Source organism: Meles meles, chromosome 4 (genome assembly GCF_922984935.1).
Source record: "Meles meles chromosome 4, mMelMel3.1 paternal haplotype, whole genome shotgun sequence".
Classification (NCBI taxonomy): Eukaryota; Metazoa; Chordata; class Mammalia; order Carnivora; family Mustelidae; genus Meles; species Meles meles.
The window spans coordinates 157979820-158005802 of record NC_060069.1 but is presented as its reverse complement, the minus strand read 5'-3'; the positions used below and the strand labels follow the sequence as shown (position 1 = coordinate 158005802).

The window sequence follows — 25983 nt, the reverse complement described above, 5'->3', positions numbered from 1 at the left end:
CGTGTATCTCCCTTATCTTTAGCTTTGCATGTTCCCCACCCCCAAATCGATCTCAATTAACTTTGATTTCTTTCTTTAGAAAGCCATGTGCTGAAATAATGTTTTGCCAGATGTGAGAATGTGTTCCTCCCCCCATCCAAACTCACATTGGAGGCTTGTCTGAGTTCTACGACTTCGGTCCACTTTTTTAGCCTCATGCTCCATTAATTTGGTCATTGGAAAGATTTGCAAAAGGACCCTGCTTTACCTAGGAAGTCTGCTAATATTCTGACATCGTGACTCTTCCTGTTGCGAAAATCTTTTTCTTTTTCACTTGTAATTTAAAACTGAGGCTATCCCTTACACCTCACCTGTTTCTGCGAAGTTCTGAGATAAATCGCACATTGATTCATATTTCTCTTCACGGGCGAGCCGATGCTAACATGACGTAGTGTGTTATTCCCCTCGGAGCCGGGCTGGGAGTCTGCGGGACCAGGCGGGAGTGTGCGTGGCGGAGTGGCTGCCTGCCTTGTCTGCAGTTCTGAGCGTGCAAAACCTTTCTGTGCCGCGCCGCTATGGGAATGGAGACTGCGTTCTACAAGCATTCTGTAAGAAGCTTTGGTTTATGTTTTTACTAAAGACACTCACCTACAGTAAGTCCCTGCAGTGATACTGATTTCCCTTCTAAACCTAGTCTGGAAGTTGAAATGCCTCAGATTCCTTCCCTCCCCTTGTGACCGGGGGAGAGCCACGTCTTCCTGTTGCCCTGACGCCTCCCGCGCTCATTGCTACACACTGAACCTTGGGCTGCTGCTTCTTATGGTTGTTGTCTGTGGTTGCTGTGTTTGGTTTTGCCCTGCATTCAAAGTTACCTTTTTTAAAAAAATTTATTTTTCCTTCCTCGTGTCTGGTTCTGGCTGGCTGGCTGGCACAACCTGTCCTGTATGTTTTGTGTTACTGTTTCAACCGCCGGCGTCCCAAGTGTTCCACACTGTGATTCGAGGGATTTTTAAGAAGTGGGGGGTGGTGGTGTGCTACATACCCACAGGCACCTGGCCCCCACTGTGGAGGCCAGAGCCGGGTCTTGTGGTTCTTCCAGCGCCTTGTGGTTCTTCCTACTCGCGGATTCCTAGTGCCGTGCACCTGGCAATGAAGTTCACGCACTTGTGAAGTTAGTCCTTGGGTGGGTGGGGGACCGAGTAGCAGAGGACACGCTGGGTTCGGACAGGTGGTCTGTGAAGTGGCATGTGTTTCCTAAGGATCCTGCTACTTCTGGGTAAGGAGGGAGGTCTGTATCTTAGAAAGGCCGCTCTGTAAGGCCCTGTGACTAACAGGGAGTGTTCTTATTTATTAAAATATCAGCTTGAAGAAGGAGGGAGTGCTAGGAAATGATATTCCAAACCAAGAAATGTAAGAAGGGCATCTCATAGGCTGAGGGGGTGGATGATAAAACACCAGTTCGACGGGTCCCTCATTCCACAGCTCACTTCAAGGTGAGTTCTGGACCTTTCTGAAGCTCACATGTCCTCATTTGGGGGTGAAGTTCTCCAGAGTACCCCCAGCATCAAAATTTCCATTTTAGTTTTTCAGAGTATGACCTGAGTAGCGCCTGCTTCTTGCCAGTTCGTAGCTATACTGAGGCTGCTAGAGGGCTAAAATAAAAATGAGCTTTCACACGGAATTTTTTTTCCTGTGATAGAGACCCAAATTTGGTCATCTTAGAGTTCTTCAGCTACACTGGTAGATCATTCAAGTTGCTGAAATTTCCGAATCCGATTTGCCTTTGCTGATTTGGCCATGGAGTATGTACGTGTATCCATGGGCTAGTCACTTATGGGACTTCAAGCCCCAGAAGAAATCATGACCCAACAAGGAGGAATCTCTGTTTTCTTGTCACCCCATCATGCAAAGGACCAAAGTTATGAACAGAAAATAAAGGAGAAGAAGAGCTAGTCAGGGATCCAGATATTTTAAACATCCTGGTATTTGGAGGCATCTGGATCATTCACAGCTTTCTTTTCTTTTCTTTCTTTCTTTCTTTCTTTTTTTTTTTTTCTGGTTCATTTACCATCCAGATGTTCGCCATCATGGAAGCATTGCTTGAAACTCTATTTCAGCTAATAACTTCGAAGTGGAAAAAATCTTATCTTTGTGCATTTGTCCTCCGGGGCTCCACGTCCCCTTATTCTTTTCTAAGAACATCTTCTTTAAAATCTCCTGGGCATGTGGCAGTTTTGCCAGATGCTTAGGTGTTACCCGTCCCATTTCTTTTTTTAATCTCCATGACCATTCTGTACCCTGTCTGCATGAATTATAGATTGCATTTGTCAAATAATGACACATGCAATTGGATGTCTTCTAAGACCTTTGAAATTCAACTTCCTTGAGTTGAGATTAAAGTGGGTATTATCTACGCTGCTGCAGTCAAACTGGGGATGCTCTGAGACCCGCAGGAAAGTTTTCCCGGGCTGGCCGGTTCCAACAGTTAGAGTCTGGAGGGAAGGAAACCAGCTACTTTTTTTCTTCTCAGACATAGACCTGGATACCATGAAAGTTCCCTAAACTGTGGCCCCCGGTTAGAAATGACTCTAAAGTCAGCATCTCTTTGAACCATGACTGTCCTTCGGCATGTCCTGAATGTGTGTTTCTTTGGGCATTCAGGAAGCATTATCGGTTGTGAGCGAGGACCAGTCTTTGTTTGAGTGTGCCTACGGGACGCCACACCTGGCTAAGACGGACATGACCGCATCCTCCTCCGGCGACTATGGACAGACATCCAAGATGAGCCCACGTGTCCCTCAGCAGGACTGGCTGTCTCAACCCCCAGCCAGGGTCACCATCAAGATGGAATGTAACCCTAACCAGGTGAACGGCTCAAGGTAAGGAGACCCCGAGCCCTGTTCTCCCGGACTTCAGTTTTCACTATCCTTTGAGAAGGCCAGATGGAAATTAGTCACCCTCCTCCAAAGACAGTTTCAGAAAGCGAGGCCATGGAATGGTAACACGGGGCGATGCTGAGAAAATGTGTTCTCCAGTGGTTTGCGTTGCGGACAGAGGTTGTAAAACCGGTAGTATATTTACGGAGAAGTCTCTTTGAAGATGTGGTGTTCAATTCTGTTTCCCAGGCACGAGGGCTCTGTGGGAGGGAGGCCGTGACCACATATGGCAGAATTCATCTCTGAGGTTTTTATTGCCTGGAAAATAATGCTGTCTTGTATTTTTATGGAGGGAGAGTGTCCGCTAGTGACCAGGCAGTGCAGCCTAAGCCCAAGCCATATGACTTGGCTAATGGATCAACTTCATGTGACTGCCATCCCCTCCTCCCTCCCTCCTCTGTCCCCTTCACTTAACGCACCACACTGTTTCTTCTTGTCTTTTTTTATGTTTAAAACCCTGCTCTGATGGCGTGCGTAAGTGTTCACTTTCCTGCGTTTGCCAAGATACTGCCGCTGTCACCCGGAGTGTGCTATCAAATGTCCTTGACACTCGAATAGTCCTTGACACTTGAAAGCATTTCATCAGCTGTGGCTTTGAAAAGTAACGTTGATTGCAATTATGATATAATACCCCAGATATATTCAGAAAGAATATAAAATCTCAGGACAAAAAAAAAAAAAAAAAAGGATGTCTGTCTGTTTTTTTTTTTTAAGATGTATTTATTCATTTGAGAGAGGGAGAGAGAGAAAAACTGAGCAGGGGGAGGGGAGGGGAAAAGGGAGAGAGAGAATCTCAAGTTAACGCCCCACTGAGGGCAGAGCCCAAGGTGGAGCTCAAGCCAAGGACCCTGAGATCATGACCTGAGCCAAAATCAAGAGTCGGACGCTTCACCGACTGAGCCACCCGGCGCCTCAGGATAATGTCTTTTAGATGTTGCACAGTCTGATGTGGGAGTCGTGAGAAGAGCTCGCCCTTGCTAGTGCCATATTAGGCACAAAGCCCTTTTATATCTAGTGAACTGTCGGTCTTGCAAGCAGCCTTGGGAGGAATGCTCCTCCCCATTCGATGGAAGAGGAAACTGAGGCTCAGGCATTTTCTGGCTAACTCGAGATCACAGCTTAAAGCCACTGGGTTCCAACCAGGGGTGTTTGACTCCACCCCCCAGTGTATTTTCCACTCTCTTTCAAGTCTAATAGGCCCCTTTTGCTACATACATATCTAACGCTAAATGTGCTTTCTATAATTGTCATGTTTTATAAGCGCTGGAAACCATTCCTTCAACTTGTAGTTGACGAAGGTGCCAAGTCACAGTCCCTTAGTGGGAAGGTTGAGGTGAGGCTGACGTGCCAAACAGGGAGACGGCAGATGTCAGGGTCTTTCCTGGCTCTGAGAAGTGCGTACCCTCGGTGCATCTAGCTGCTTCTGGAAAATGGCAGCGGTAACTCTGGTGTCGAATCTTGCTACGACGCCCGTCCTTTAAATGGGATTCAAGCTGAGGCAGGCCCAGCAAGGCCGTACTTTCCAAAGTCCTGAGAAGGTGGAAGGATCTTGGTAGAAAATGCTGTCCAAAGGTCCAGAATAGCCTAGTCCTGGCCAGTTGATGGTTTCATGTCCATATTTCACAGGTAAACCTGTGCATCCCATAGAATGTTTCCACGGCGTGTTAACTGGTCATCACTCTGCGAGCACTGAGAGTACTTAGTACTTCTTCCGAGGCTAGCTGCAGGGAATACATCAGTGTGTGTGTGTGTGTGTGTGTGTGTGTGTGTGTGTGCGCACGTGTGTGTGTGTTTTAGGGGGCACCTCCTTGCATATGGGAGAGAGCGGGAGAGAGCCCTTTGGACAAAGGACGCTGAGGTGATTTTCACTGGACCATGAGCGGAGTGAGCCGGGCCCTGGCCCTTGTTTCCAGAGACCGGCCTCCCACCAGCTCAGGAACTTCTCTATCCTGCACTTACCAGCCTCAGAGGGAGATGGAGCAAGGAGATGAGGATGGTGTCATAGAAACAAAACCTTCTCCTGTTCCCACGTGGCTCTTCCTGAATCTAATAGGACATGTAAATAGGAGAAGACTCTTGTCTTGCAGGGGAAGTGGACACCGTTTCCTTTGAGGTGGGCTTGTGCTTCCCCTCTGGACGGGAACATTGAGCCTGGCCCACGGGCTGGGTCCCCAAGGACAGGGCTCCCAGGAAGCTTCTCCCACATTCCTCAACAAGGCTGATGGGGACAGGCCCATTGGTGGTTCCTCTCAGGTGTAGAGGTGGGTCTCTCTCCTGGGAAATGTGATCATTTTTGGAGGAACTGATGAGTTTTCTTGTGAGGGAACAATGGAAACTTTGCTGCCTTTCTCTCTCAGGCCTTCCCCAAATCCTAGGATTGTTCCAGATGTTCCCATCACAGGAGTTTTAAAGAGAGTCCCAGCTTTTGAAGAAAACCATGATGTGTTTTGGTGGTGGACACTGAGGGAAGTCAGTCTCATAATCCTTGTCTTCCTCCCGGATCCGCGGTGGTATGTTTGGCAGGTGCCGTCCACGAAGAAAGCATGGCTGATTCCATCTACCTTTGATCAAGGGCCATATGTTTCCTTGATGGAAAATGGCAATCTGGTGTGATATGGGCAGGGAGGGGCTCCAGGAACCCCCGAGGCTTTGTAGAGTTTAGCGCTGATGCAGAGGTCAGCTGGTCACCAAGTGTCATTGTTACCCATCCCACAGATACAGGAGGTGACATGCGTGGATCCTCTCTGTAGTAGAGACAGATATACTGCCCAGCCTAGCCAGAGCTCCGTGTGTCTGCTGGAGTTGTGTGGGCCTGGCCTGGTGCATTGCGTTCTCCAGGGAAACAAGGGATAGGCTAGACACTTGTTTTAAGGAATTGGCTCTTTCAGTTTTATGGACTGTCCCATCTGAGGTCTGCAAGGCAGACTGGCAGGCTGAAAACTGAGGCAGAAATTGATGCTGCAGTCTTTCTCTTCCTTCGGGTGAGCTCAGTGTTTGCTCTTTAGACCTTCAACGGATTAGATGAGGCCCACCCACATTACGAAGGAGGATTGCCTTTACTTAATGTCAATGGGTGATAGACGTTAAGAGCATCTGTGCAACATCCTCACAGCAATGCCTCGGATAGTGTTGGATTAGTCACTGGGTGTGATGCCCTGGCCAGGTGGACACAGGAAACTTGGCCATACCTGGTGCTCCCAGACATTGTGCAGGTCAGTCGTTGGTAGAGCCATTCCTTTCAGAGCTCCAAACCAAGTTTCCCCTGGGTTGCTCATTTCCTTGTCACTAAGGGACTCAGCCTGGCTGGATGGGAAGTCGTAGAGGGGGTGGTACATCAGATCCGTGGTTCACTGGGATTTAGTAGAATACTGAGAGGTGGGTGGCCAGGCAGAGTCTGCTCTTCAGAGCACGGCAGGCTGCCTGAAGGGCATGGAGGAAGGGAATACTCAAAATCCGTCAGTGTAGCTGAGGCTTGTTCCCTCTAGAGGCCCGACTAGCAGATAGAAGATGGCTGTGGCTCAGACCTGCAGGGTTTGCTGACTCACTGCGTGATACTTACACACGTTAGTTCCAGCTCCAGACAAGAGGCCCCGGACTTGCATTTGCTCTGCTTTCATTCTGGAGACCTTGACTGGGCACCTGACTGCACAAGCCCTACCTGAATTGTCAGGGGCAGAGGCTGAGTCATGGAGACAGGGGTCCTGCCCTGCAGGCTTCATGGTAGAGACACTGTGGGGGAGGGCATGAGCACCAGGGACAAGGGTGTAACACTCCATCTCCCAGCATCTTTGCAGAGGCAGTTGCCACCTTCCCACCAGCTCTCCCGACACAGAAGCCTCAGGCCAGGTGTACCAGGGAGTTAGAGACAGAAGCAAGAAGAGAGGTCTACCTCCTGGCCCCCAGCTCAGCAGCCTCTTCTAACTGTCCTTGCTGAGAACGTCCATGTGGTGGAATTTTATGTGGCACATACACCTCTTAGAGTCAAGTTCAAGGAGAATTCACCCAAGTAAAAAACTGGACTTTGGCTGCTATACGTGAGTTGTTCCCTTTGCCGCCCCTCGTTGCTCGTCTTCACGCGAAGATCCCCCAGGACAGGAGCACTGTGCAGCTTGGGTCTTGTCTGAACCTGACCCAGCTCCTTCTGCACAGAATACCATCCTTGGGAATGGTCCTCTCTGCCCCTATCCATCCATTACCTGTAGGAGGAAAAGACCAAGTGCTTTGGGAGGAGGGAGGAACTTCGTTCCTCTCCGAATGATAGAATTCTGCAAAACCTCAGCCCTTATGGGCTCGCACACTCCTGAAATGAAATACAAGTGGCGAAATGAGATCTGTTGCTGTTATAATAGCGCTCTATAAAAAATAATAAAAGGAAAACAAGAGAGAAAGGAACCACTGCTTTGTGAGCCAACAGGGAAGTAATTGTGGGTTTGGCTTGGCTGCTGCTGTACCAGAGCGCACGGTTCTTGCAGACACTAACCTCATTGGATGCCGTGTAGACACAGGACATCGTTTCTCAGCCTCAATAGTCCAAGAACACCCACCTTCCCCCTTCCTTCACTCCAGCCTGACGTGCGAGAAACCCCTACGTGTTCACACAGCAGAGAAGCATCCGTGCACAGTCAGAGGGCCCTGCGGGTGGGGGGAGAGAGCTTGCAGCTCACCTGGCCTCTAAGTGAGTCCCCTGCTGATGGCCTTCATTTGCTGTGAGGTTGCTAAGCTGAAGCCACCGTAGAAAGGAAAGACAGGCTAAGAAATCACACACACACACACACGTACACGTGTCCACAACAAAATTGCCTTTCATGAGCAGGCAAGTAGCACTGTATGCAGAACAGCTGTTTTAGGGGACCTAAGTGTCTGTGACTCAGAGTCAGCTGGGTCTCAGGCGTGATGCATGGGATATCTCCTGCATCCTTCCACAGGCGATGAAATTCCCACGCAGGCCCACCTGGAATTTCATCACAGCTGGGACAGACAGAATTTGCCTGCCATGCTGTGACTCAGACCTATTGGTTATGCATGCAGCCATTCATTCATCCAACAAGTATTTATTGAGCGCCTACTGTGTGCAGTCACTGTTGTAGGTCCTTGACATAGAGTCATAAAATTCACAAAAATTCTGCCCTGCTGTATTTACTTTCTGGTGGGGAAGATGGCCACTGATTCAGATAATTAGCTAAAATATAGAGCCGATTAGATCATGGTAAATGTGAAGGATAAAAATAAAGCCAGAAAGGGGGTAGCTGCTGTAGGTAGGATGGCCGAGAGCGTTACCTCTAAGAAAACGGCATTTGAGTAAAGTGCCAAAGGTAAGAGAATGCCCCCTGGTTAAAAAGCAGAATATTCCAGGAAAAAAGTAGTATTAAATGCAACGGCCCTGAGGTCAGCCGGAAGCATTAGGGGACAGCTGTGACTGACATTTAGTGACCCAAGCTGCAAACAGGCAATGAGGTAAAGTGACAGTGGGCTTCACTCTGAGTGAGGGGGGAGGACCGTCGGGGGCTGCAGGCAAAGCTGGGGTGTGACGTTATTCGGATTTAGCAGGGTCTCCCTGACTCCTGTGTTGAAGCCGAAATCCGAGAGGAGGCCTCTGCAGGAATCAGGGTAAGGGATGCTGGGGCCTGGGTTGGCGTGGTAAGGCTGGCACGTGGGGGAGACGTGATGGCATTCTGGATGTGTTTTGAAGGTAGAACTAATGTGCTTTGCTGATGCGTCGGACTACGGAGTGAGAAAGAGGGAAGTGGGGATGAACCCAGGGTTTGGGGGCATACCCCAAATGAGGTGTGGACAACCCACACTGCGAATCCTCCTGAATTAGAGCCTGGGCCCCTCTAAGTAGCGGCCTACATGTTGGGGCCACGCACTGAGCTCCCATAAACACCAGGCCAAAAGGGAGGGGCTCTTGCCTCCTTGCCCGAGTTTGATGGATCTTAATTCATGAAACTGGCAGTTGCCGACCACAGTGATTGCACCTCAGGAGACATTTGGCAGTGTCTGCAGACATTACTGATTGTCACGACCAGAGGGTGTTCCTGGGAACTCACGGCTGGAGGCCAGAGACACTGCTCAGCATCCTACAATATACCATAGAGGATCCCCCTCCTTCCACCTCTAAAAGAATGGCCTGGCCCCGAATGTCAATAGTGTCAAAACTGAGAAAACCTGCCTTATATTAACATTTAACTGGTGTTGGCATCATGCACTGTGTTAGCCGCTATGAAGACAGGTGAAGAGAAGCTCATAGGGGCACTTGGGTGGCTCAGTGGGTTAAGCCTCTGCCTTTGGCTCAGGTCAAGATCTCAGGATCCTGGGATTGAGCCCCACATTGGGTTCCCTGCTTAGCGGGGAGACGGCTTCCCCTCCCCCTCTGCCTGCCTTTCTGCCTACTTGTGATCTCTCTCTGTCAAATAAATAAATAAAATCTTAAGAAAAAAAAAGAGAGAGAGAGAGAGAAGCTCATGGTCCATCAAAGGAGAGGAAGCTCCTGTGGGATCCGTGACAAGTCCAGAACTGAGGGATGTTCAAGGCCCAGCCATAGCAGGCGTGAGGGTGTGACCCAGTCCTCCTTGGCAGGAAAGAAAGTGTCCAAGACAGCAGCATTCATCAATATCTCCACATCACACCGTGATTTATTCGTAGATTTTAACACACAGTATGTCTTCCAATTTCTTCACTAAATCTACGAAACGGCATTATGATTCTACCCTTTTTTCCCCAATGAAAACCATTGAGCTTCCCAACATTTTCATAACTTGCTCATATCCACCTGTCACAGGCCTTGGACACCAGGCCCGGGCTCCTCTCCAGTCCCTCAGGCTGCTTCCTTTAGCTGCCCAGCACAGCTTCCTCCACGGGACAGACGAGCTACCCCTTCTTTGGCTTGTCTCAGAGGCATGACATCCAAACCCTGACCATTTCGATTTCTTACGAATAGTACATATTTAAAAACCATTGACTTGCCTCTCATTTGACTTTATTACGGCGGGTCAATGTACCTGCACTCGCCTTCGTCAGATGTTTCCAAACAAAACCACGTGTTAAAAACTGTCAGCATGATGAAGAGACTTGCCGTCCAAGCCTATCGATGGCTCTCAGTAAATACGCACTGGGGTGACAGTAAGAATAAAAAAGTTCTCAGGGTGAGGATGGGGGCGGTTCCTGGGCCCTGCGTATCGTCTGTGTTGAGCTGTGCCCAGCAGCCCCCTACAGAATGGACTATCGGCTGAAGATCTTTGAATGCCATTCCCTCATTTTATGTGCAACACCCAATATTTGATTCTTGAATGTGGTTTGCTTGGACTCTTCTCTCTCCATGCCTTTCTACTTTGACTCTGGAGATATGATTTAATGTGTATTTTCCTACAATTTCTATAAGACTTCATGTATTATGTCAGGACAGTGAAATCCACAACGACAATCGCATTTACTCCCTTCTGCCTCAGCCTTCTGAATCAGACTGGCATACAAGAGAGCTCGGCCATCTTCCAAGGTGTGGGCGGCACGGTGCTGGAGACTTGCAAGCTAATGAATTTTCCGAACAGTGATAGTGAGGTCCGTTAGTAATAGCTTGTCCTACTCGTAAGGGACCTTGAGTCTTTACAGATGTCAGTTCATTGGGCTGCAAAAATGAGACACAGACTGAGAGAGCCTCACTCAGAGAAGAATCAGGAGGGAGACAAAGACTTTGCCCCTGCTTCTCTATCTGGGCCAGAACTCTCCTCAAGCCCTCTCCTCTGCAGCCAGTCCACACTGTCGTTGCCATCTCTTGGGATGTCAAGTGGATGGGCGCCATTTTGTAAAGCAAGAGAACCTGAGAGTCCCGCTCCCCATTATGACACACGGGAATCCCATCGGCTCACTGTGGGTGTTGGCAGAAGGACATGGGGCCTGCTTTGGCATTTTCTATCTTGAACGTGAAATCATTTTGGTCAACCAGAATTTATATAGCCTGTTATGAAAATAAAAAAAAAAAAACAAACTGAAGCGCCTTGGTGGCTATTGGGGTTAATTCTTTCCTCTCTGAGAAATGAAAGTGTTTTAAGGGGGAAAAAAAAAGACAACTGCCAAGGTATAAAATATGCCACATTTCATGCTGAGCATGTAACTAGAGATCTTACTCTATAGAATATTTCATTTCCAAATGATGAATCCCAAAAGGATGCAATTCTCCCCAGATTTGAAGATCTCGCCGATACCCATTTTCAGCTGTAAAAAGAAATGAAAAACTTCAATAATGAAACTCAGGAAAACTTCAGATCTCTTTCAGGGACAAAGAACTAACTGTTGGTGTGTTGGTGGTGACTTTTTAATTAACCGAGTCTTCAGCTGCTCTGGAGGAGGGGAAGGGGACCGGACTGGAGGGAAGAGACTGGGATTCCAGGTGTAAGAGAGCGTATTTAGTAAGGGTAAAAATAACACACAGCTGCAAAGACAAACATCTACAGTTTCAGTCTGAGCGGGGAGCCCTCCATGAATCACTGCCGAACCCACCCGCTGCTCAGGCCATGGGGTCTGAAGCAGCTTTTCCACTGCTTCTGATTCAGAAATAAAACAGACCCACAAATTACCCCGGCACTCTCCAGACAATCCCCTCCTTGTCTGGGGTCCTGAAAATACCTTTTGTGGTGACTTACCTCAATTCACGCTATGAAACTCGATTAGGAGTTTGTTCGGTCGATTAGGTCTAAGTATGTGCTTTTAGGGTTCTTGGGAAGAAAACCACCTGAGAAGGTGGTTTTTGGTTTGAGACAGGCCGGGAATGCGTGCCCAGGCCAGCCTCCCACGGAGGGCCTTCTCTCGGAACTGACCTCTCTGGGTTAGTTTTAGGGGCAGAGCCGCCAGAGAAAACCTTCGTATTTCTCACAAGGAGCTTCATCACCCAATAAACTAAAAAGAACATTCGGGAAGATGGTGACATTCTAGTAAAAAGTGATGAACTGAAGACTGCCTGAGAGTAACGTCAGCTTGCTTATCCACATAACAGCTGGGGGGATGGAGAATGTGGTCTTCAAGGGCAAACGTAGGTCGACTCGGGGAGAGGGGCTTCCTTCACTCAAATGCAGACACCAGGAGAGCAGGGATGCCGGGTAATCCCTAGCACCTGGGGCAGGGCCTGCAGACTTGCACCATAAATACAGGTTAAAGGGGTGAATGAGTTGAGAAGACCCATGGTTGGGGAGAATCTAGGGAGTGTGGGTTTATCCCAACAAAGGGCTTAGGTTGCACATAGCCAGTGAGGATTTGTATCTGGGGAAGATCAATCTGGAAGTAAAGCCTGTGTTGGAGAACAAGGCAGTGATAGTTGTCTCCAAAGGGCAAAAGGAACTCAGGGATAAGACGAGGGATGGGTCTTGAAAAAATAGATAGATTCTATTTTATAGAACAGATAAAATAGATAGATCGTGTGTGTCTCTATCCACTTCTAGAAGAAGTATATTGATGTTCCAGATTTGATTTTGACTTGCCTTGGACTTTTTCTAAGGCCCCAGTTAACAGTGAGTGGAGCCTAAGTGTTGTGAAGAAGGGAGAATCACAGATTTAATGGGGCTAGTGAGCTCAGGGTTGTCTCCTGGGCTGTGTTTGGTGACATTCTTGGATAAATGAGGTCCATTCACACAGCGCAGGGCTGAGGCTTCATTCTGGTCAAGCTAATGCCCACATCTGTGACATTCACTGTGGGCTCTTTCCATGATGGAATCTCCCCTGCTGTAAGTAGTCTCTGATGGGAGAAAACCAATGTCAGATGCCACGTTTATTTTGTTTTTCAAAAACAAAGACCCGACTTTAATTTCCCAGTACATTTTCACAGGTGCATTACCCTTTTTAAAAATAAGGTATTATGTATAGCAACAGCTAAATGAAGCTTTTGTCTCTGGCTGCATTCCACTTGACCTTAAAACCTTAGACCCACTCTTTTCCCGATGGTCCAGCTTCTGTGCTGGTCCTCAGTTCTTGCGCACACATTCTGGATCATATTCCTTCCTGCCGTGCCTCTTGGTGTGGGGACCTCTCATTGGATTTCCTGCCACACTCACCAGGGTAAGCCCATCGTCTCTGCAGAGCACCTCAGGGAAGACTTGTGGGGAGAGCACTTGATATTCAACTGGCAATTGAGTTGATCAACATTTTTTTAAAAAAACTAGACTAATCAGGGGCACCTGGGTGGCTCAGTGGGTTAAAGCCTCTGCCTTTGGCTCAGGTCATGATCCCAGGGTCCTGGGACCGAGCCCCACATCAGGCTCTCTGCTCAGTGGGGAGCCTGCTTCCTCCTCTCTCTCTGCCTGCCTCTCTGCCTAGTTGTGATTTCTCTCTGTCAAATAAATAAAATATAAAAAAAAAACTAGACTAATCAAAATTCATACGTACGCCCACATCCACACACCATCTTTGGCTTCTCCCTCGAGACCTTGCCTTTGTCTGCATGTGGCCGCTCCTGTACAGCTCACATCTGTGACTCTCCCCATAACTGCCTTCGGGGCCACTCCCAGGATATCCTTCTGAAGATACTCGACAGTAACGAAACAGAGTTTTCTGAGGGTCTGTTCAGTTATGTCTCCCATCCAGGAGAATGACTGCTCATGGAGACTTACTATGTGAGGTCCTAGAGTGTTCTGGCAAAGTACTTGGACTCAGGACCCAGCAGCCTGGTTCAAATCAAGTATGGTCTATAAATATTTGTTTGTCCCCGGTGCCTTAGGCATTCTCAGAGGTCAATATGAGTTTAAAATGCAGAAATAGAAGATTGTGGAAACTGGCATCTATAGCCTTCCCTCTCTCAAGATCTTTCTCTTTCCATTATTTCCATTATTCTTGATATATCTTCCCCGATCTCCTGGGTTGGCCAGTTCTTTGCAGAGTGTCAAGAAATGGCAAGTGTGGAGTTCTAGCTGAGCATGTGTAGTCTCTTGATTTCTGCAGCCAAAGCAGCTGAGATCTGTGTGCTTGGAGCACCAGCCCCTGCTGCTGTGTGGAATGCTCTGGATCTGTGATCAGATCCTGGGAAGGACATTGCTTGCTCTATCACCCCGTTCTCTTCAGGAGAAGCCATGAGAGAAACCTCTGCTTCTGTGGAATAATGGAAACCACGTTAACGAATCCCCTGGATTTAACCATATTAGACACCTCCTGTGAAGTGGAATATTTGTCTGAAGTATTTGTCCTTCATGACTGACTTATGTCACTCATGTCCTCAAGCTTCGTGCACTCTCAGAGATTGCAGGATTTCCTTCTTTTAGGGGAGACTCACATTCCACTGTTGTATACACCACATTTTCTTTGTCCATTCACCCACGGTGGACGGTTAAGTTGTTTCTGCACCTCGACCATTGTGAATCGTGCTGTAATGAATGTAGGAGTGCAAGTATCTCTTTGAGATTTGGATTGCCATTCTTTCAGATAAATACGTGTAAATGAGATCACTGGGTCGTATGGTTGTCTTTTCTAAAGACTTTCAAGGAACCTCCACTCTCTGTCCCATTGCAGCCGCACCATTTTGCAGCCACACCAACAGCGTGCAAGGGCTCCAGTTTCTCTACATCCTAGCCAACATTTATTATTTTTTGGTTTTTTTGCTAGCCATCCTGACAGGTGTGGGGTGATCTCTCATTATAATTTTGTTTTGCATAATAATTTCTGTATGTCCCAAAAAGAAAGTGTCATTGAGAGAAATAACTTGAGTGATGCTTATTTGCAAAAAAGGAATTCATCCCCCCCAAAATAAGAGATATTTCGCATTCACCAAATTAATTGCCCATTTAGCAAGCATCTAATGAATTGCCTTAGAACTTTCTCAGAAACTGCTGGAAAACATAATCAAGTACTAAGAATACAATATTTAAAGAGATGCGCTTTGCTCTGTGCATTTCAAAAGCACTGCATTGAAGCCCCCAATCCTTATCAGGGTGGAATACAGATCACACGACCCTCTCTCCCAGGCAGGGCTTGCGGCCTGTGGAATACCAACCAGACCGTTCCTGGGAAGCTTCTCCCTGCTGACTTGGAAACCTCAGAATGCCCAGCGTCTGTGCAGCTGCAGGGCGTAAACCGGGAGGTGGATTTCCACAGCCTGGGGCTTTCCTCATCACACCTGGGCCACGAGCTGAACATGTTTTTATTGGGAGACTTTTAAATAGACACTTGTCAGTTTTCTGAATCATGTTAAGATTTTTTTTTTCCTTAAATAAAGTGGTATCCAAATAGATGCCTCAGGAAAAAAAAATTTTTTTTTCTCCTCCAGGAATTGTCTCTATCTCTTGCTTGGGTTTTTTTTAGACATGTCCCGGTTGTGTTCCACACCTGTTGTACCAGGTAATGAATGGGGGCTACGACAATGTCCTGGATTAGAAATGGGGAGGGGGTGCTCAATCGGTGAAGCATCTGCATTTAGCTTGGGTCATGATCTCAGGGTCCTGGGATCGAGCCCTGCTTCGGGCGCCCGGCTCAGCAGGACGTCTGCTTCTCCCTCTCCCTCCGATGCTCCCTCTGTTTGTGCACACACTCTCTCTGCCAAATAACATCTTCAAAAAAAAAAACAACAACAACAACAACAATCGTGCATGTAGGACAATGCATGCCTTAAGCCAGAGTAACACGTGGGCAGGGAAGTCTCGATGCCTTTATGAAATTAAGCCCTATTTTACCTTGGAAAGACAGCATCTTCCCTTTCCTTGGTGGAGGGGTTCTGCTCAGGGGCTAGAAGCGTGGACAGCAGGTGAGGCTGTCCAGCTTCAAGTCTTAGTTCTGACGCCTCCTGGCTCTGGGGTCTGAACAAGCCTCTTCTCTTTTGTGTACTTGGTTTATAACTCCAAAGAACAGAGATGGTGCCCACACTTGCTGACCCAGGCTGTAGGAGGACTGGTAATGGTTTGGCTCTCAGGACAGGTCCCACCTGAATATATGCTCCTCACTGGGCTGTTAAAATTCCCAAGAGAATAAACAAGGGGAAATGACTGAGAAGCGAGAACAGCACACCTGGCGCCCCTGGGCCTTGATTACCTGCGTGAGACTAGCGTATTGGAGGCCTACGGGTGACACTTTCCCTTCTCTGGGACTGGAGTTCCCTTAGGGTTTTTACAAAAACTATTTGACGCGATCAAGAACACAGTTCCATTCTATCTTCCTCCGAAGCTCTGAAGGAGCAGCTTTTGAAAATTGGATCTGGGGGGCTCATGTGGCTTTTTTTTTTTTTTTTTTTTAAACAGTGAAAGCTGGATGGAAGGGCTTAACTGTCTTGCTGGAGAAGAGAGGTTTTATGGTGCCTGGTATACAGCAGGCACTCAATTAAAGTGGTCTAAACGGATGAGCAGATGAGGGAACCTGCAATGCTCACCTAGACTTTTTCGTTGTAGCTGGAGTCATGTTTGTCCGCTGATCAGCATCTAAAGTGTTTTCCCGAAAGAACCAAATCTTTTAGACTCTGTCCTCTCCTCCCTACTAACTCCTCTCCTTGAGGCAAATAGAGCAAAACACACACCCTCCACTCAACGGATGGAATTTTCCAAAGGGACAGGAAACGAAGTCTCAAGTGAAGACATTCCAGTTGTGATATTGGGATGGTGCTTCTAGAGATAAGTGTTTGAAGCCAGGAAAAGTAGCATCAGCAGGAAATAATGCATGTTTAGGCCACAGTGGAAATATAGAGAATCCACACCATGGGAACTCAGACTGTTTTTGTTTTTAAATTTCCTTCATGTTAGCACAGCTGTGGGGATGCCATGAAGCAGGATCATGTATTTCCAGGCCTGTGGTAAGGCCCTAGTCCTCTGACCCTGACCATGATCTTCCCCCAAAGACGTACCTGCAGCTTCCTCAACCTTAGCCCTAAACTCCCTTCATCAGCACGAGGTACGTGTGCAAACAATGCTGGGAGGAAACCGTGATTTTTCAGAGTTCTGAAGATTCTGAGTGAACTCTTCCCAGAGCACTGCCCCTCAGGCTGAACTTCCTGTCCACGTCTTAGGCTCTCAAATGAACTTCTCCATCCCATTCCAGCCCGTCCCACCCAGAGAGTGCCCTTCTGCCTCCAATGGTTTTGACCTTCTCAAATTTGAAGGTCACATCCATGCCAGGCCCATAGTTCCACAATTCCACCAGTTGGCTACAGAGCTCCAGCTAGTGAGGTGTGGCAAAGTTGAAGAAAAGCTCATTGGAGTGGAGCCCACGACCTCAAGGCCTTAGACACTGGGAGGGAAATCAAACATCCAACGACAATTTGGAGATTCCCAAGAGCATGAGAATCCTGTGTTGGGTAGAGCCTGAGAGGCAATTGCCAGAAATCCACCTTAGAAGATGTAACCCAACTGTCAAGGCCCCTTAGCTACAGTGATCTTGAGTTGACAACCTGTGGGTTCAACTTCTAAACAGCATCGATGTATTTTCCTGATTTCTGGTTAAGCTCGATTTTCCATGTGGGGTTTCCCTATTAGATATTTCATCATATCTTATAACCTTCAAATCTCACTAACTAGATTTATTTCTAGAAAAAAAGGCAGGTTTGTCTTTATTCAGAAGACTGTGACTGCCTTAATAACAGCAGCTCTGTGAACGGTTCCTGGGTGCCATCCGGACCCCTTTCTGCATGCTCAGAGCTGGCTTCACACCACATCTCAGCCTCAGGGCTACTGAGTCCTATCTCCCACCTCCTCCCAGGGCACCAGGCCTGCTTCCTTCTCTGCTTTGCCTGCCCGCACCTCAGCTGGGGACACGGGAAGACTTCAAAGCTCCCAAGATTGGCTGTAGCGATTTGAAATTGGACACAAGGATTTCATTCTGAGGCTTGCAAGAGGAATGTCGGTCTTGGATAAGCCTGGCAGAGTGTCTTCTGAGTTGGGGTCGCCTCCAAGCATCTGTGTACCCAGCCTGTTTCGAGTCGCAGAGAGAGGGCAATGGCAGTTCGCTCTTCCCTGCAAGTGTTTCCAAACAGCTGTCACCAGGGAGTTTTGACATGACAGTTTCAGAAGGAGCTGGCTTAAGAAACAGAAGCCAGGTGTTAGCTCTACTTCCCCTGTGCCCGCCCTGTCTTTCCACCAAGCATGGCACCATATTAGCACAGCTCCAGCTGCTGGAACAAAACAATGCAGCCTTGTGGGGGGGGGGGCGTTATCCAACAGGAATTAATTAATTTATTTCTCACAGGTCTGGAGGCTGGAAGTCCAAGAACAAGGTGTGGGCAGGGTTGGGGTCTGGGGAGAGCTCTCTGCTTGGGCTGTGGATGGCCACCTTCACAGTATATCCTCAGACACAGAGACTGAGAGGGAGAGTCCTCTGGTCTCCTTTGCTTCTTGTAATGACATTAATCCCATCACAGGAGCCCTCATCTTCATGACCTCAGGGGGACCCTCATTGCCTCCCAAAGGCCTCACTTCCAAATACCATTACATTGGGTGTCAGGGCTTGGAAAAAGGAGTTCTGGGGGGACACGGTCATTCAGCCCGGAGCAGACACCACATGTGCCCCCTGACACCTCTGTCCTCCTTCTTCATCAGCCTCCCTACCTTGTCCTTCCTTGGTTCTCTCTGCATATCACAAGAAGGCTGGGAGGCAGGCTTCTTGGTGGCAGCAATAATGGAAGGATTTATCTTCTTCCCCTTCAGGAACTCCCCGGATGAATGCAGCATGGCCAAAGGCGGGAAGATGGTGGGCAGCCCAGACACCGTGGGCATGAATTATGGCAGCTACATGGAAGAGAAGCACATGCCACCCCCAAACATGACTACGAACGAGCGCAGAGTCATCGTCCCAGCAGGTCAGAGGCTCATACTTCGCTCTGCTCAGTCTGCAAACTGCCCCTTTCCAGAGCCCCATTCCACTTTCTCTTCCTGCCTCTGGCTTCCATCACCCTCACTGGTCTAAAGGAATTATTGTAGATGGAAGCCAGCAGGAGTCTGGCCACCTTGGGTGAGCTGTCCACTGATGTGTGTGTGTGTGTGTGTGTGTGTGTGTGTGTGTGTGTGTGAGAGAGAGAGAGAGAGAGAGAGATTGAGAATAGAAATCCATGAAAATTGTTCTTTCTCTGAGATTATTTGGTGTTAGGTATTTTTTTTTAATGAAGTGTTATTCATACTAGATGCTAAGCTTTTGAAAAGAAAATCTTATCTGGCAAAATAAAAAGCTGGGAGCAGTGTATTGCTTGTTCTCAAAGTCAAAAATTCCAGCTATCCCTGGCCTACAATGCAGATTCCGAGAACCGGAGTAATTCTTTGCCACAGAGGTAATTCTAAACTCAAACCAAAGCAATAGCTCTGAATTTGAGGAAAATGCCAGGAACTTACTTGCTGAGCAAACACTGAAGGGAATAGGAGAGATGGCTTACATATAGCTCCTTGGAGGAAATATGCCACACAAACCCCAAAATACCAGGACCACAGGGACAACTTCATGAGTCCTTAGTCGGTGTCAGGATGTTGGTAAGCAGTTTGGAGACACCATCCCAGGAAATCTTGGGAAATAAGAATCCTTATCATGATTTCCCTGATAAAGAAAATGGAGCTCCCAGAGGTTAATTAACTTTTCCCAGGGCCTACGATTAATAAGAAGTCCAGTTGGAGTTCAGAAAGGCCGTCCCGGTGACTTTGTTCTCTTCCTGGAGGTGCTGGATTCAGTCTCGGCTCCTGATACAGCCCCTGCAGGCTCCCCTCTGTCACTCCTTGTGGCCGGCCATCTGGTCACCTTCTGGCTGTGCCTCAGGGGCCTGGACTTACTGTCACTTCAGCCTGAAACCCCTGATTCAGGGTAGTTCTGTCCTTCATCAGGGCTTGGTGCAAATGTCTCCTCAGAGAGGTCTTTCCTGAGGGCGTCCCCACCTAGAGCCATTCCTGAATCCACCCATGGACCTCAGCCCCCGCCTACCTTATTTGTCTTTACAGTGTTCCCTCCCATCTGTCATTATACTGCACATTCATGTGACCATTTGCTTATTAGCTTCCTCACTCCATACAACCTCAGGCCCCCAAAGGCCCAGCATCCATGGCCAAGCACAGGGCCTGACATGCAGGAGGTACTCAAAGAACATTAACTGAGGGGGGATTGGATGAAAGGATTTCTGTGTGTGCGTGAGGTTTGCACAAACTTGACTAAGCCTTCCTCCAGGGGTCACCTAAATTCATCTGTGCGAAGTGTGATGGCGAACGGGCTCCAATCCCCTCCGTGATGTGATTCCCATCCCACTGCCCCTTAGTCTGTGTACAGTCACGTTCACGGACGTCTGTCGCCTTCCACATAGACAGTGCACGGAGAATGCGGCTGAACATCCGGCTTGGGCTCATGGCCCGAGTGTCATTGCAGGATTGTCACAGGCAGGGTGGGGGTAGGTGGTGGTCTTCAGTAAACTGCATGGAGCTGATTTGGTGTGGTTGATATGGAGGGCATTGCTCGTGGGGTTCTCCCTCGTCTTGAAGCATCTTGTGAGACTTTTACTGAGGACAGCAAAGGTGAAGTCTCATGTGCACCTGATGACAGGGACAAAACTGGTTTTGATGTTGACTGAAAGGCAGATGATTTTCATATGGAAGCCCTGTATTTGGTTTGCTCACCACAGCTGAGCTACTTACCAGAAACTGTTGACTCGCTCCTGGGTTATAGAACAGAAGGTGGGTCCTGCTGATGGGGAAAAATACGGAGATGCAAGTGTCCGAGGCACGTGGCTGGCTGTATGGTTCCTAAAAAAAGGCTGAGGGAGCAGGCCTGTTTCTGGGGAGGAATGGAGGAGAGGGATGCTGTTACCTCAGACGCTGTATGGATATGAACAGGATGAGGTAGGAACCCAAAGGGTACCCACCCATACCTGTCTCTCCCTAAGCCTTGTTTCTTAAGAGTGTCATTTCTGCAGTTCAGGCAAAACAATGTTTTTCATTCTTTAAGACAGGAGAACCAGTCTGAGGAGAGTCTTGTCTTTGTTCCTCATAGAATCACAGACCCCGGAGGTAATGCGTGGTGACCCTCACCCTGTTTACTGCTGAGGTCATATTTCTCTCCTGTGGTCAATGTGCTTTGAAGTCATCAGTATCACTTCCAACAGGGTCAGACTTGAGGCTTTCTACCTTAAATAACATGTTGAGGAAACAGGAGAGATATTTATATCTCAGTTTAATCAAGTCAGAGCTTCCGCCATTCCTGAGATTGTACAGTAGGTGCTCATTAAACATCAGTTGAGTGGGTGGAACGGTGGTCATGCAGATTGGCTCACACTTAAGGTTTTGTGTAAAGACTGGTTTCATCCCCTGAAGAAAGTCCTCTTTCAGCTGTTCCCTCCTTTGGTTGCTTCATGCCCATGCAGGCAGTTAGTCAGTTAGTAGTGTTTGTAAGAGAGTTGGCTGTGGCTGGTTTTGCAAGCTGTGAGTCTTTCAGTTATTGGCCAAGCTTCATGTGTGTGTGCTCATACAGAGACACACAGATGAACACACACCACACAAACACCCATCCACCCATGCCCATCCACCCACCTGCCCCCCCACATACACACTGATATGCGCGTGCGCGCACACACACACACACACACACACACACACACACCTACATTGTACAATCCAGATAATTCCCCAATGGGGCCATGAGATTACAAGCCCTGGGGGCAGCTCTGTCAGCTGCTGGGTCTGTATCTTTAGCCCTAGCTCCCGGACCCAGGACCCAGGTACCTCCTGCAGGCACATCTTGGCCAGAGAGCGCTCTGCACACACAGATGGAATTCTCCAAACCTGGTTCCACCTGGTCCATAAAGTTCCTACTAGTTAAACACATCGATGGACACTCAGAAGTGCTAATCATAAAGATAGCTGAAAAAATTATTTATGTCTAAGCATCTGCTTTTAAAATGCAGACCTTTAAATCTTGCACAGTTGCAAAAGGTGGGTGTCATTTGGCTCCAGGGTGTCAGCAGGCAATGAGAAGGGGATGCCTCATTTAGTACGTGATTAAGAGTTCATAGAATCGGGGTGCCTGGGTGGCTCAGTGGGTTAAGCCTCTGTCTTCGGCTCAGGTCATGATCTCAGGGTCCTGGGATCAAGCCCCGCATCAGGCTCTCTGCTCAGCAGGGAGCCTGCTTCTTTCTCTCTCTCTGCCTGCCTCTCTGCCTACTTGTGATCTTTCTGTCAAATAAATAAATAAAATCTTAAAAAAAAAAAGAGTTCATAGAATCAAAGGAGAGTAATATGGGAAAGATGGCCCATCTATTCATTCTGAGTCTGGAGGAAAATGTATTCCTTGGTTTGTTGTAGGAGAGGAGCAGGGAAGTCATGAGAAAAACAATCAGTGAGACCAGCGGACGTTCCAGAAAGCTGTGGCTTATGCCTATTGACCTAGAAAAATTGTAGATTGTGCCTCCTCCTCTCAAAGTTCACTGGTTGGACAATAAATCACTTTTGTACTTTTTTATTTACCTGTCTGTCTATTTGGTATACATCTGTATGTCTAAGTCTACAGCTCAGGGGGTTGGGATTTTCCTGACATGGTTGTAGATCAGAATGTCATTAAGTGGAATCAGTTTTAAAAGGAGCTAAACACATGTGGCCTGGTGAAATGGCATTTTGTTGGTTGGCTCAATTGGATTTGGACCTCGACTGAAAAATGTTTCTCCATATATGATCAGAACCACTTGCATCAGGGGGGACTTGTGATTTGAAAATGCACACTTCCAATTCATTCTTTTTTTTAATATTTTATTTATTTGACAGAGAGAAATCACAACTAGGCAGAGAGGCAGGCACAGAGAGAGGAGGAAGCAGGCTCCCTGCTGAGCAGAGTGCCCGATGTGGGGCTCAATCCCAGGACTCTGGGATCATGACCTGAGCCAAAGGCAGAGGCTTTAACCCACTGAGCCACCCAGGCGCCCCCCAATTCATTCTTAATCTGGATGTGGGGAAGGTCGAGGATCCCACATTGTTGACACACTTTCCAGGTGATTCCATGCATAATACGGCTTGAGACGCTCTTATCTAAATAGAAGGCACCAAAAATATTTTACATGAATACACCTTATCCGTTTTTACTAAACGCAAGCTGGGTTACTTTTAGAAATGGGAGTGGCCAGGAAGATGGGAAATAACCAACAATTTCACATTGATGTCCCAGATAATGTCAAAAATGAAGAGTCACCCATTTGGTTGGAATTTTGTCTTCCTAAAGCTTCTCCTTGAAGATGTATTTTTGGGAACTTTCATTGGTAGCACACTAATGTAACATGGTGTGACAAATATACTCAAAAAATAAAAATAAAATAAAATCAATAGAATAGAATAGAATAAGATAAAATAAAATAAAATAAAATAAAATAAAAATATGCAGAGACCATGCATCAAGGCACTCACAGGAAAACCCAGGACAGTTAAAGGCATAGAAGGCAGTGTGAGAGTGGCTCCCCAGGCTCCATTCTGACAGCCTGGACTAAGCAAAGTATGAGGCCCGTAGGCATTGGGCTGCATTCCTATCAACAGCCAAGATGACTCGGGCACGATGTAAGCATCTGACTTCCGGGTGTTCCCACATCTGCCTTGTCAAGTCTGTGAACACAGATCACTGTTGAGAAACAGATGGTCTCCACTGCACCGTGGGCCTGGTATTCTGAAGCACCTCGGTTTCACGACATCTCATGAAGCATCTGCCGTCAGGGATGCTGTCCCTCTGGGTACTGGCTATAGCTCTGGCGGTCCCTGTAGCTTTTTCCATATTGACAATGCTCTTGGGGATGTGCTAACCAACAGGGCTAACAAAGAGGAAGGCATAGTCTTCAACCACTTTTTTTAAAAGTTGCAAAATGCTGACCAAAATGCAATAGGACGTCGGGTTTTAGCAGCTTACATCATTTTGAAAGACTTTTTTTTCTTTGCTCTGTTTTATTCCCTAAAATGGGTGCAAAAGTGTTGGGGCTTTTCAAACATTGCTCCTTTTTTTTCCTCTTTTTTCAACATTTAAATTCAGTTAATTAACATATAGTGTATTTTTAGTTTCAGAGGTAATTGAGTGATTCTTCAGTCAAACATTTCTACTTTTATTTTCTAAATATCCACCTTGAGCATGAGCGGTCCTGGCAATCAGAAGTCTCAGAGATAAAGAGTTGCCACACTCGCTTGTTTGCTTCATTCATTCACTCATTCATTCATTCATTCATTCATTCACTGAGTGCTTACTGTGTTTCAGTCACCAAGAATAAAAGCTCTTATATGATTTAAGACGCCCTATTCCTACTCCCACAACACCGTGCATGGCTGGAACTCCTGGTATTGCGTCTTCTCCAGACCCTCCTCATTGGGTCCCTTCACAATTAATGAGCGATTCAGTGAAGACTTGCTACTCTTATGCCCATCACAGAGGAACTGACCAGAGCCGGTCAGAAATAGATCAGACCCATCCACATGAAGTCAGTAGTTCCTGACAGAAGAGTGTGGGATTAAGAGCTCAAATGACTGATTCAGACAAATGTTTCGAAATATCGGAGGAAGTAGATGACAATAAACATGACAGGTCAAGAGATACTTCCTTGGTACCATTTATGATATGATTCCCAAATACCTTTGCACATGCCGCGATTTCTCTCTGCCACATCCTGCCCCCCGTCCCCCCGCCTCCCTGCCCCAGCCCTCTTTTCTCTGCTCACAAATCCTTTTTCAGGGCAAACTCCCCTGTCTAGGAAGCCAACCTTGATCTTTTGGCAACATAATTGCTTCTCATAAGAAATCTTACCAATTCTTTTATTACCATGCTTTTCCTTTCACATTATATTCTAGAATACATTCCATTCTTACTTAAATACACATACACTATTTAGTCCCATGGAGGATTCGAGATGCCTTGTGAACTAGACTACTGATAAACATGCAAACCGAACTACTGATCAAAAAGAAATTAGGAATCACACACACAAAAATAGACTCAAAATGGATAAAGGACCTCAATGTGAGAAAGGAATCCATCAAAATCCTTGAGGAGAACACAGGCAGCAATCTCTCCGACCTCAGCCGCAGCAACATCTTCCAAGGAACATCGGCAAAGGCAAAGGAAGCAAGGGCAAAAATGAACTATTGGGATTTCATCAAGATCAAAAGCTTTTGCACAGCAAAGGAAACAGTTAACAAAACCAAAAGACAACTGACAGAATGGGAGAAGATATTTGCAAACGACATATCAGATAAAGGGCTAGTATCCAAAATCTATAAGGAACTTAGCAAACTCAACACCCAAAGAACAAACAATCCAATCAAGAAATGGGCAGAGGACATGAACAGACATTTCTGCAAAGAAGACATCCAGATGGCCAACAGACACATGAAAAAGTGCTCCACGTCACTCGGCATCAGGGAAATACAAATCAAAACCACAATGAGATATCACCTCACACCAGTCAGAATGGCTAAAATGAACAAGTCAGGAAATGACAGATGCTGGCGAGGATGCGGAGAAAGGGGAACCCTCCTCCACTGTTGGTGGGAATGCAAGCTGGTGCAACCACTCTGGAAAACAGCATCGAGGTTCCTCAAAATGTTGAAAATAGAACTACCCTGTGACCCAGCAATCGCACTACTGGGTATTTACCCTAAAGATACAAACGTAGTGAACCGAAGGGGCAAGTGCACCCGAATGTTTATAGCAGCAATGTCTACAATAGCCAAACTATGGAAAGAACCTAGATGTCCATCAACAGATGAATGGATAAAGAAGAGGTGGTATATATACACAATGGAATACTATGTAGCCATAAAAAGAAATGAAATCTTGCCATTTGCGATGACGTGGATGGAACTAGAGCGTATCATGCTTAGTGAAATAAGTCAATCGGAGAAAGACAACTATCATATGATCTCCCTGATATGAGGATGTGGAGATGCAACATGGGAGGTTGGGGGATAGGAGAAGAATAAATGAAACAAGATGGGATTGGGAGGGAGACAAACCATAAGTGACTCTTAATCTCACAAAACAAACTGGAGGTTGCTGGGGGGAGGTGGGGTTGGGAGAGGGGGAGGGGGGTTATGGACATTGGGGAGGTTATGTGCTATGGTGAGTGCTGTGAAGTGTGTAAACCTGGCGATTCACAGACCTGTACCCCTGGGGATAAAAATATATTATATGTTTATAAAAA

General features: G+C 47.2%; 1 protein-coding gene across 5 annotated transcripts in view; it reads left to right on the top strand.

Annotated features, from left to right (window-relative positions):
- The window catches only part of ERG (ETS transcription factor ERG), a 173396-nt gene that overhangs the window by 112150 nt on the left and 35263 nt on the right, over positions 1 to 25983 (top strand). For all 5 annotated transcript variants that reach the window (XM_046003310.1, XM_046003312.1, XM_046003311.1 and 2 more), the window contains 2 exons: positions 2641 to 2858; positions 18509 to 18660. In XM_046003310.1, the coding sequence (XP_045859266.1) occupies positions 2641 to 2858; positions 18509 to 18660 (370 nt within the window). The remainder of the gene's footprint in view (positions 1 to 2640; positions 2859 to 18508; positions 18661 to 25983) is intronic.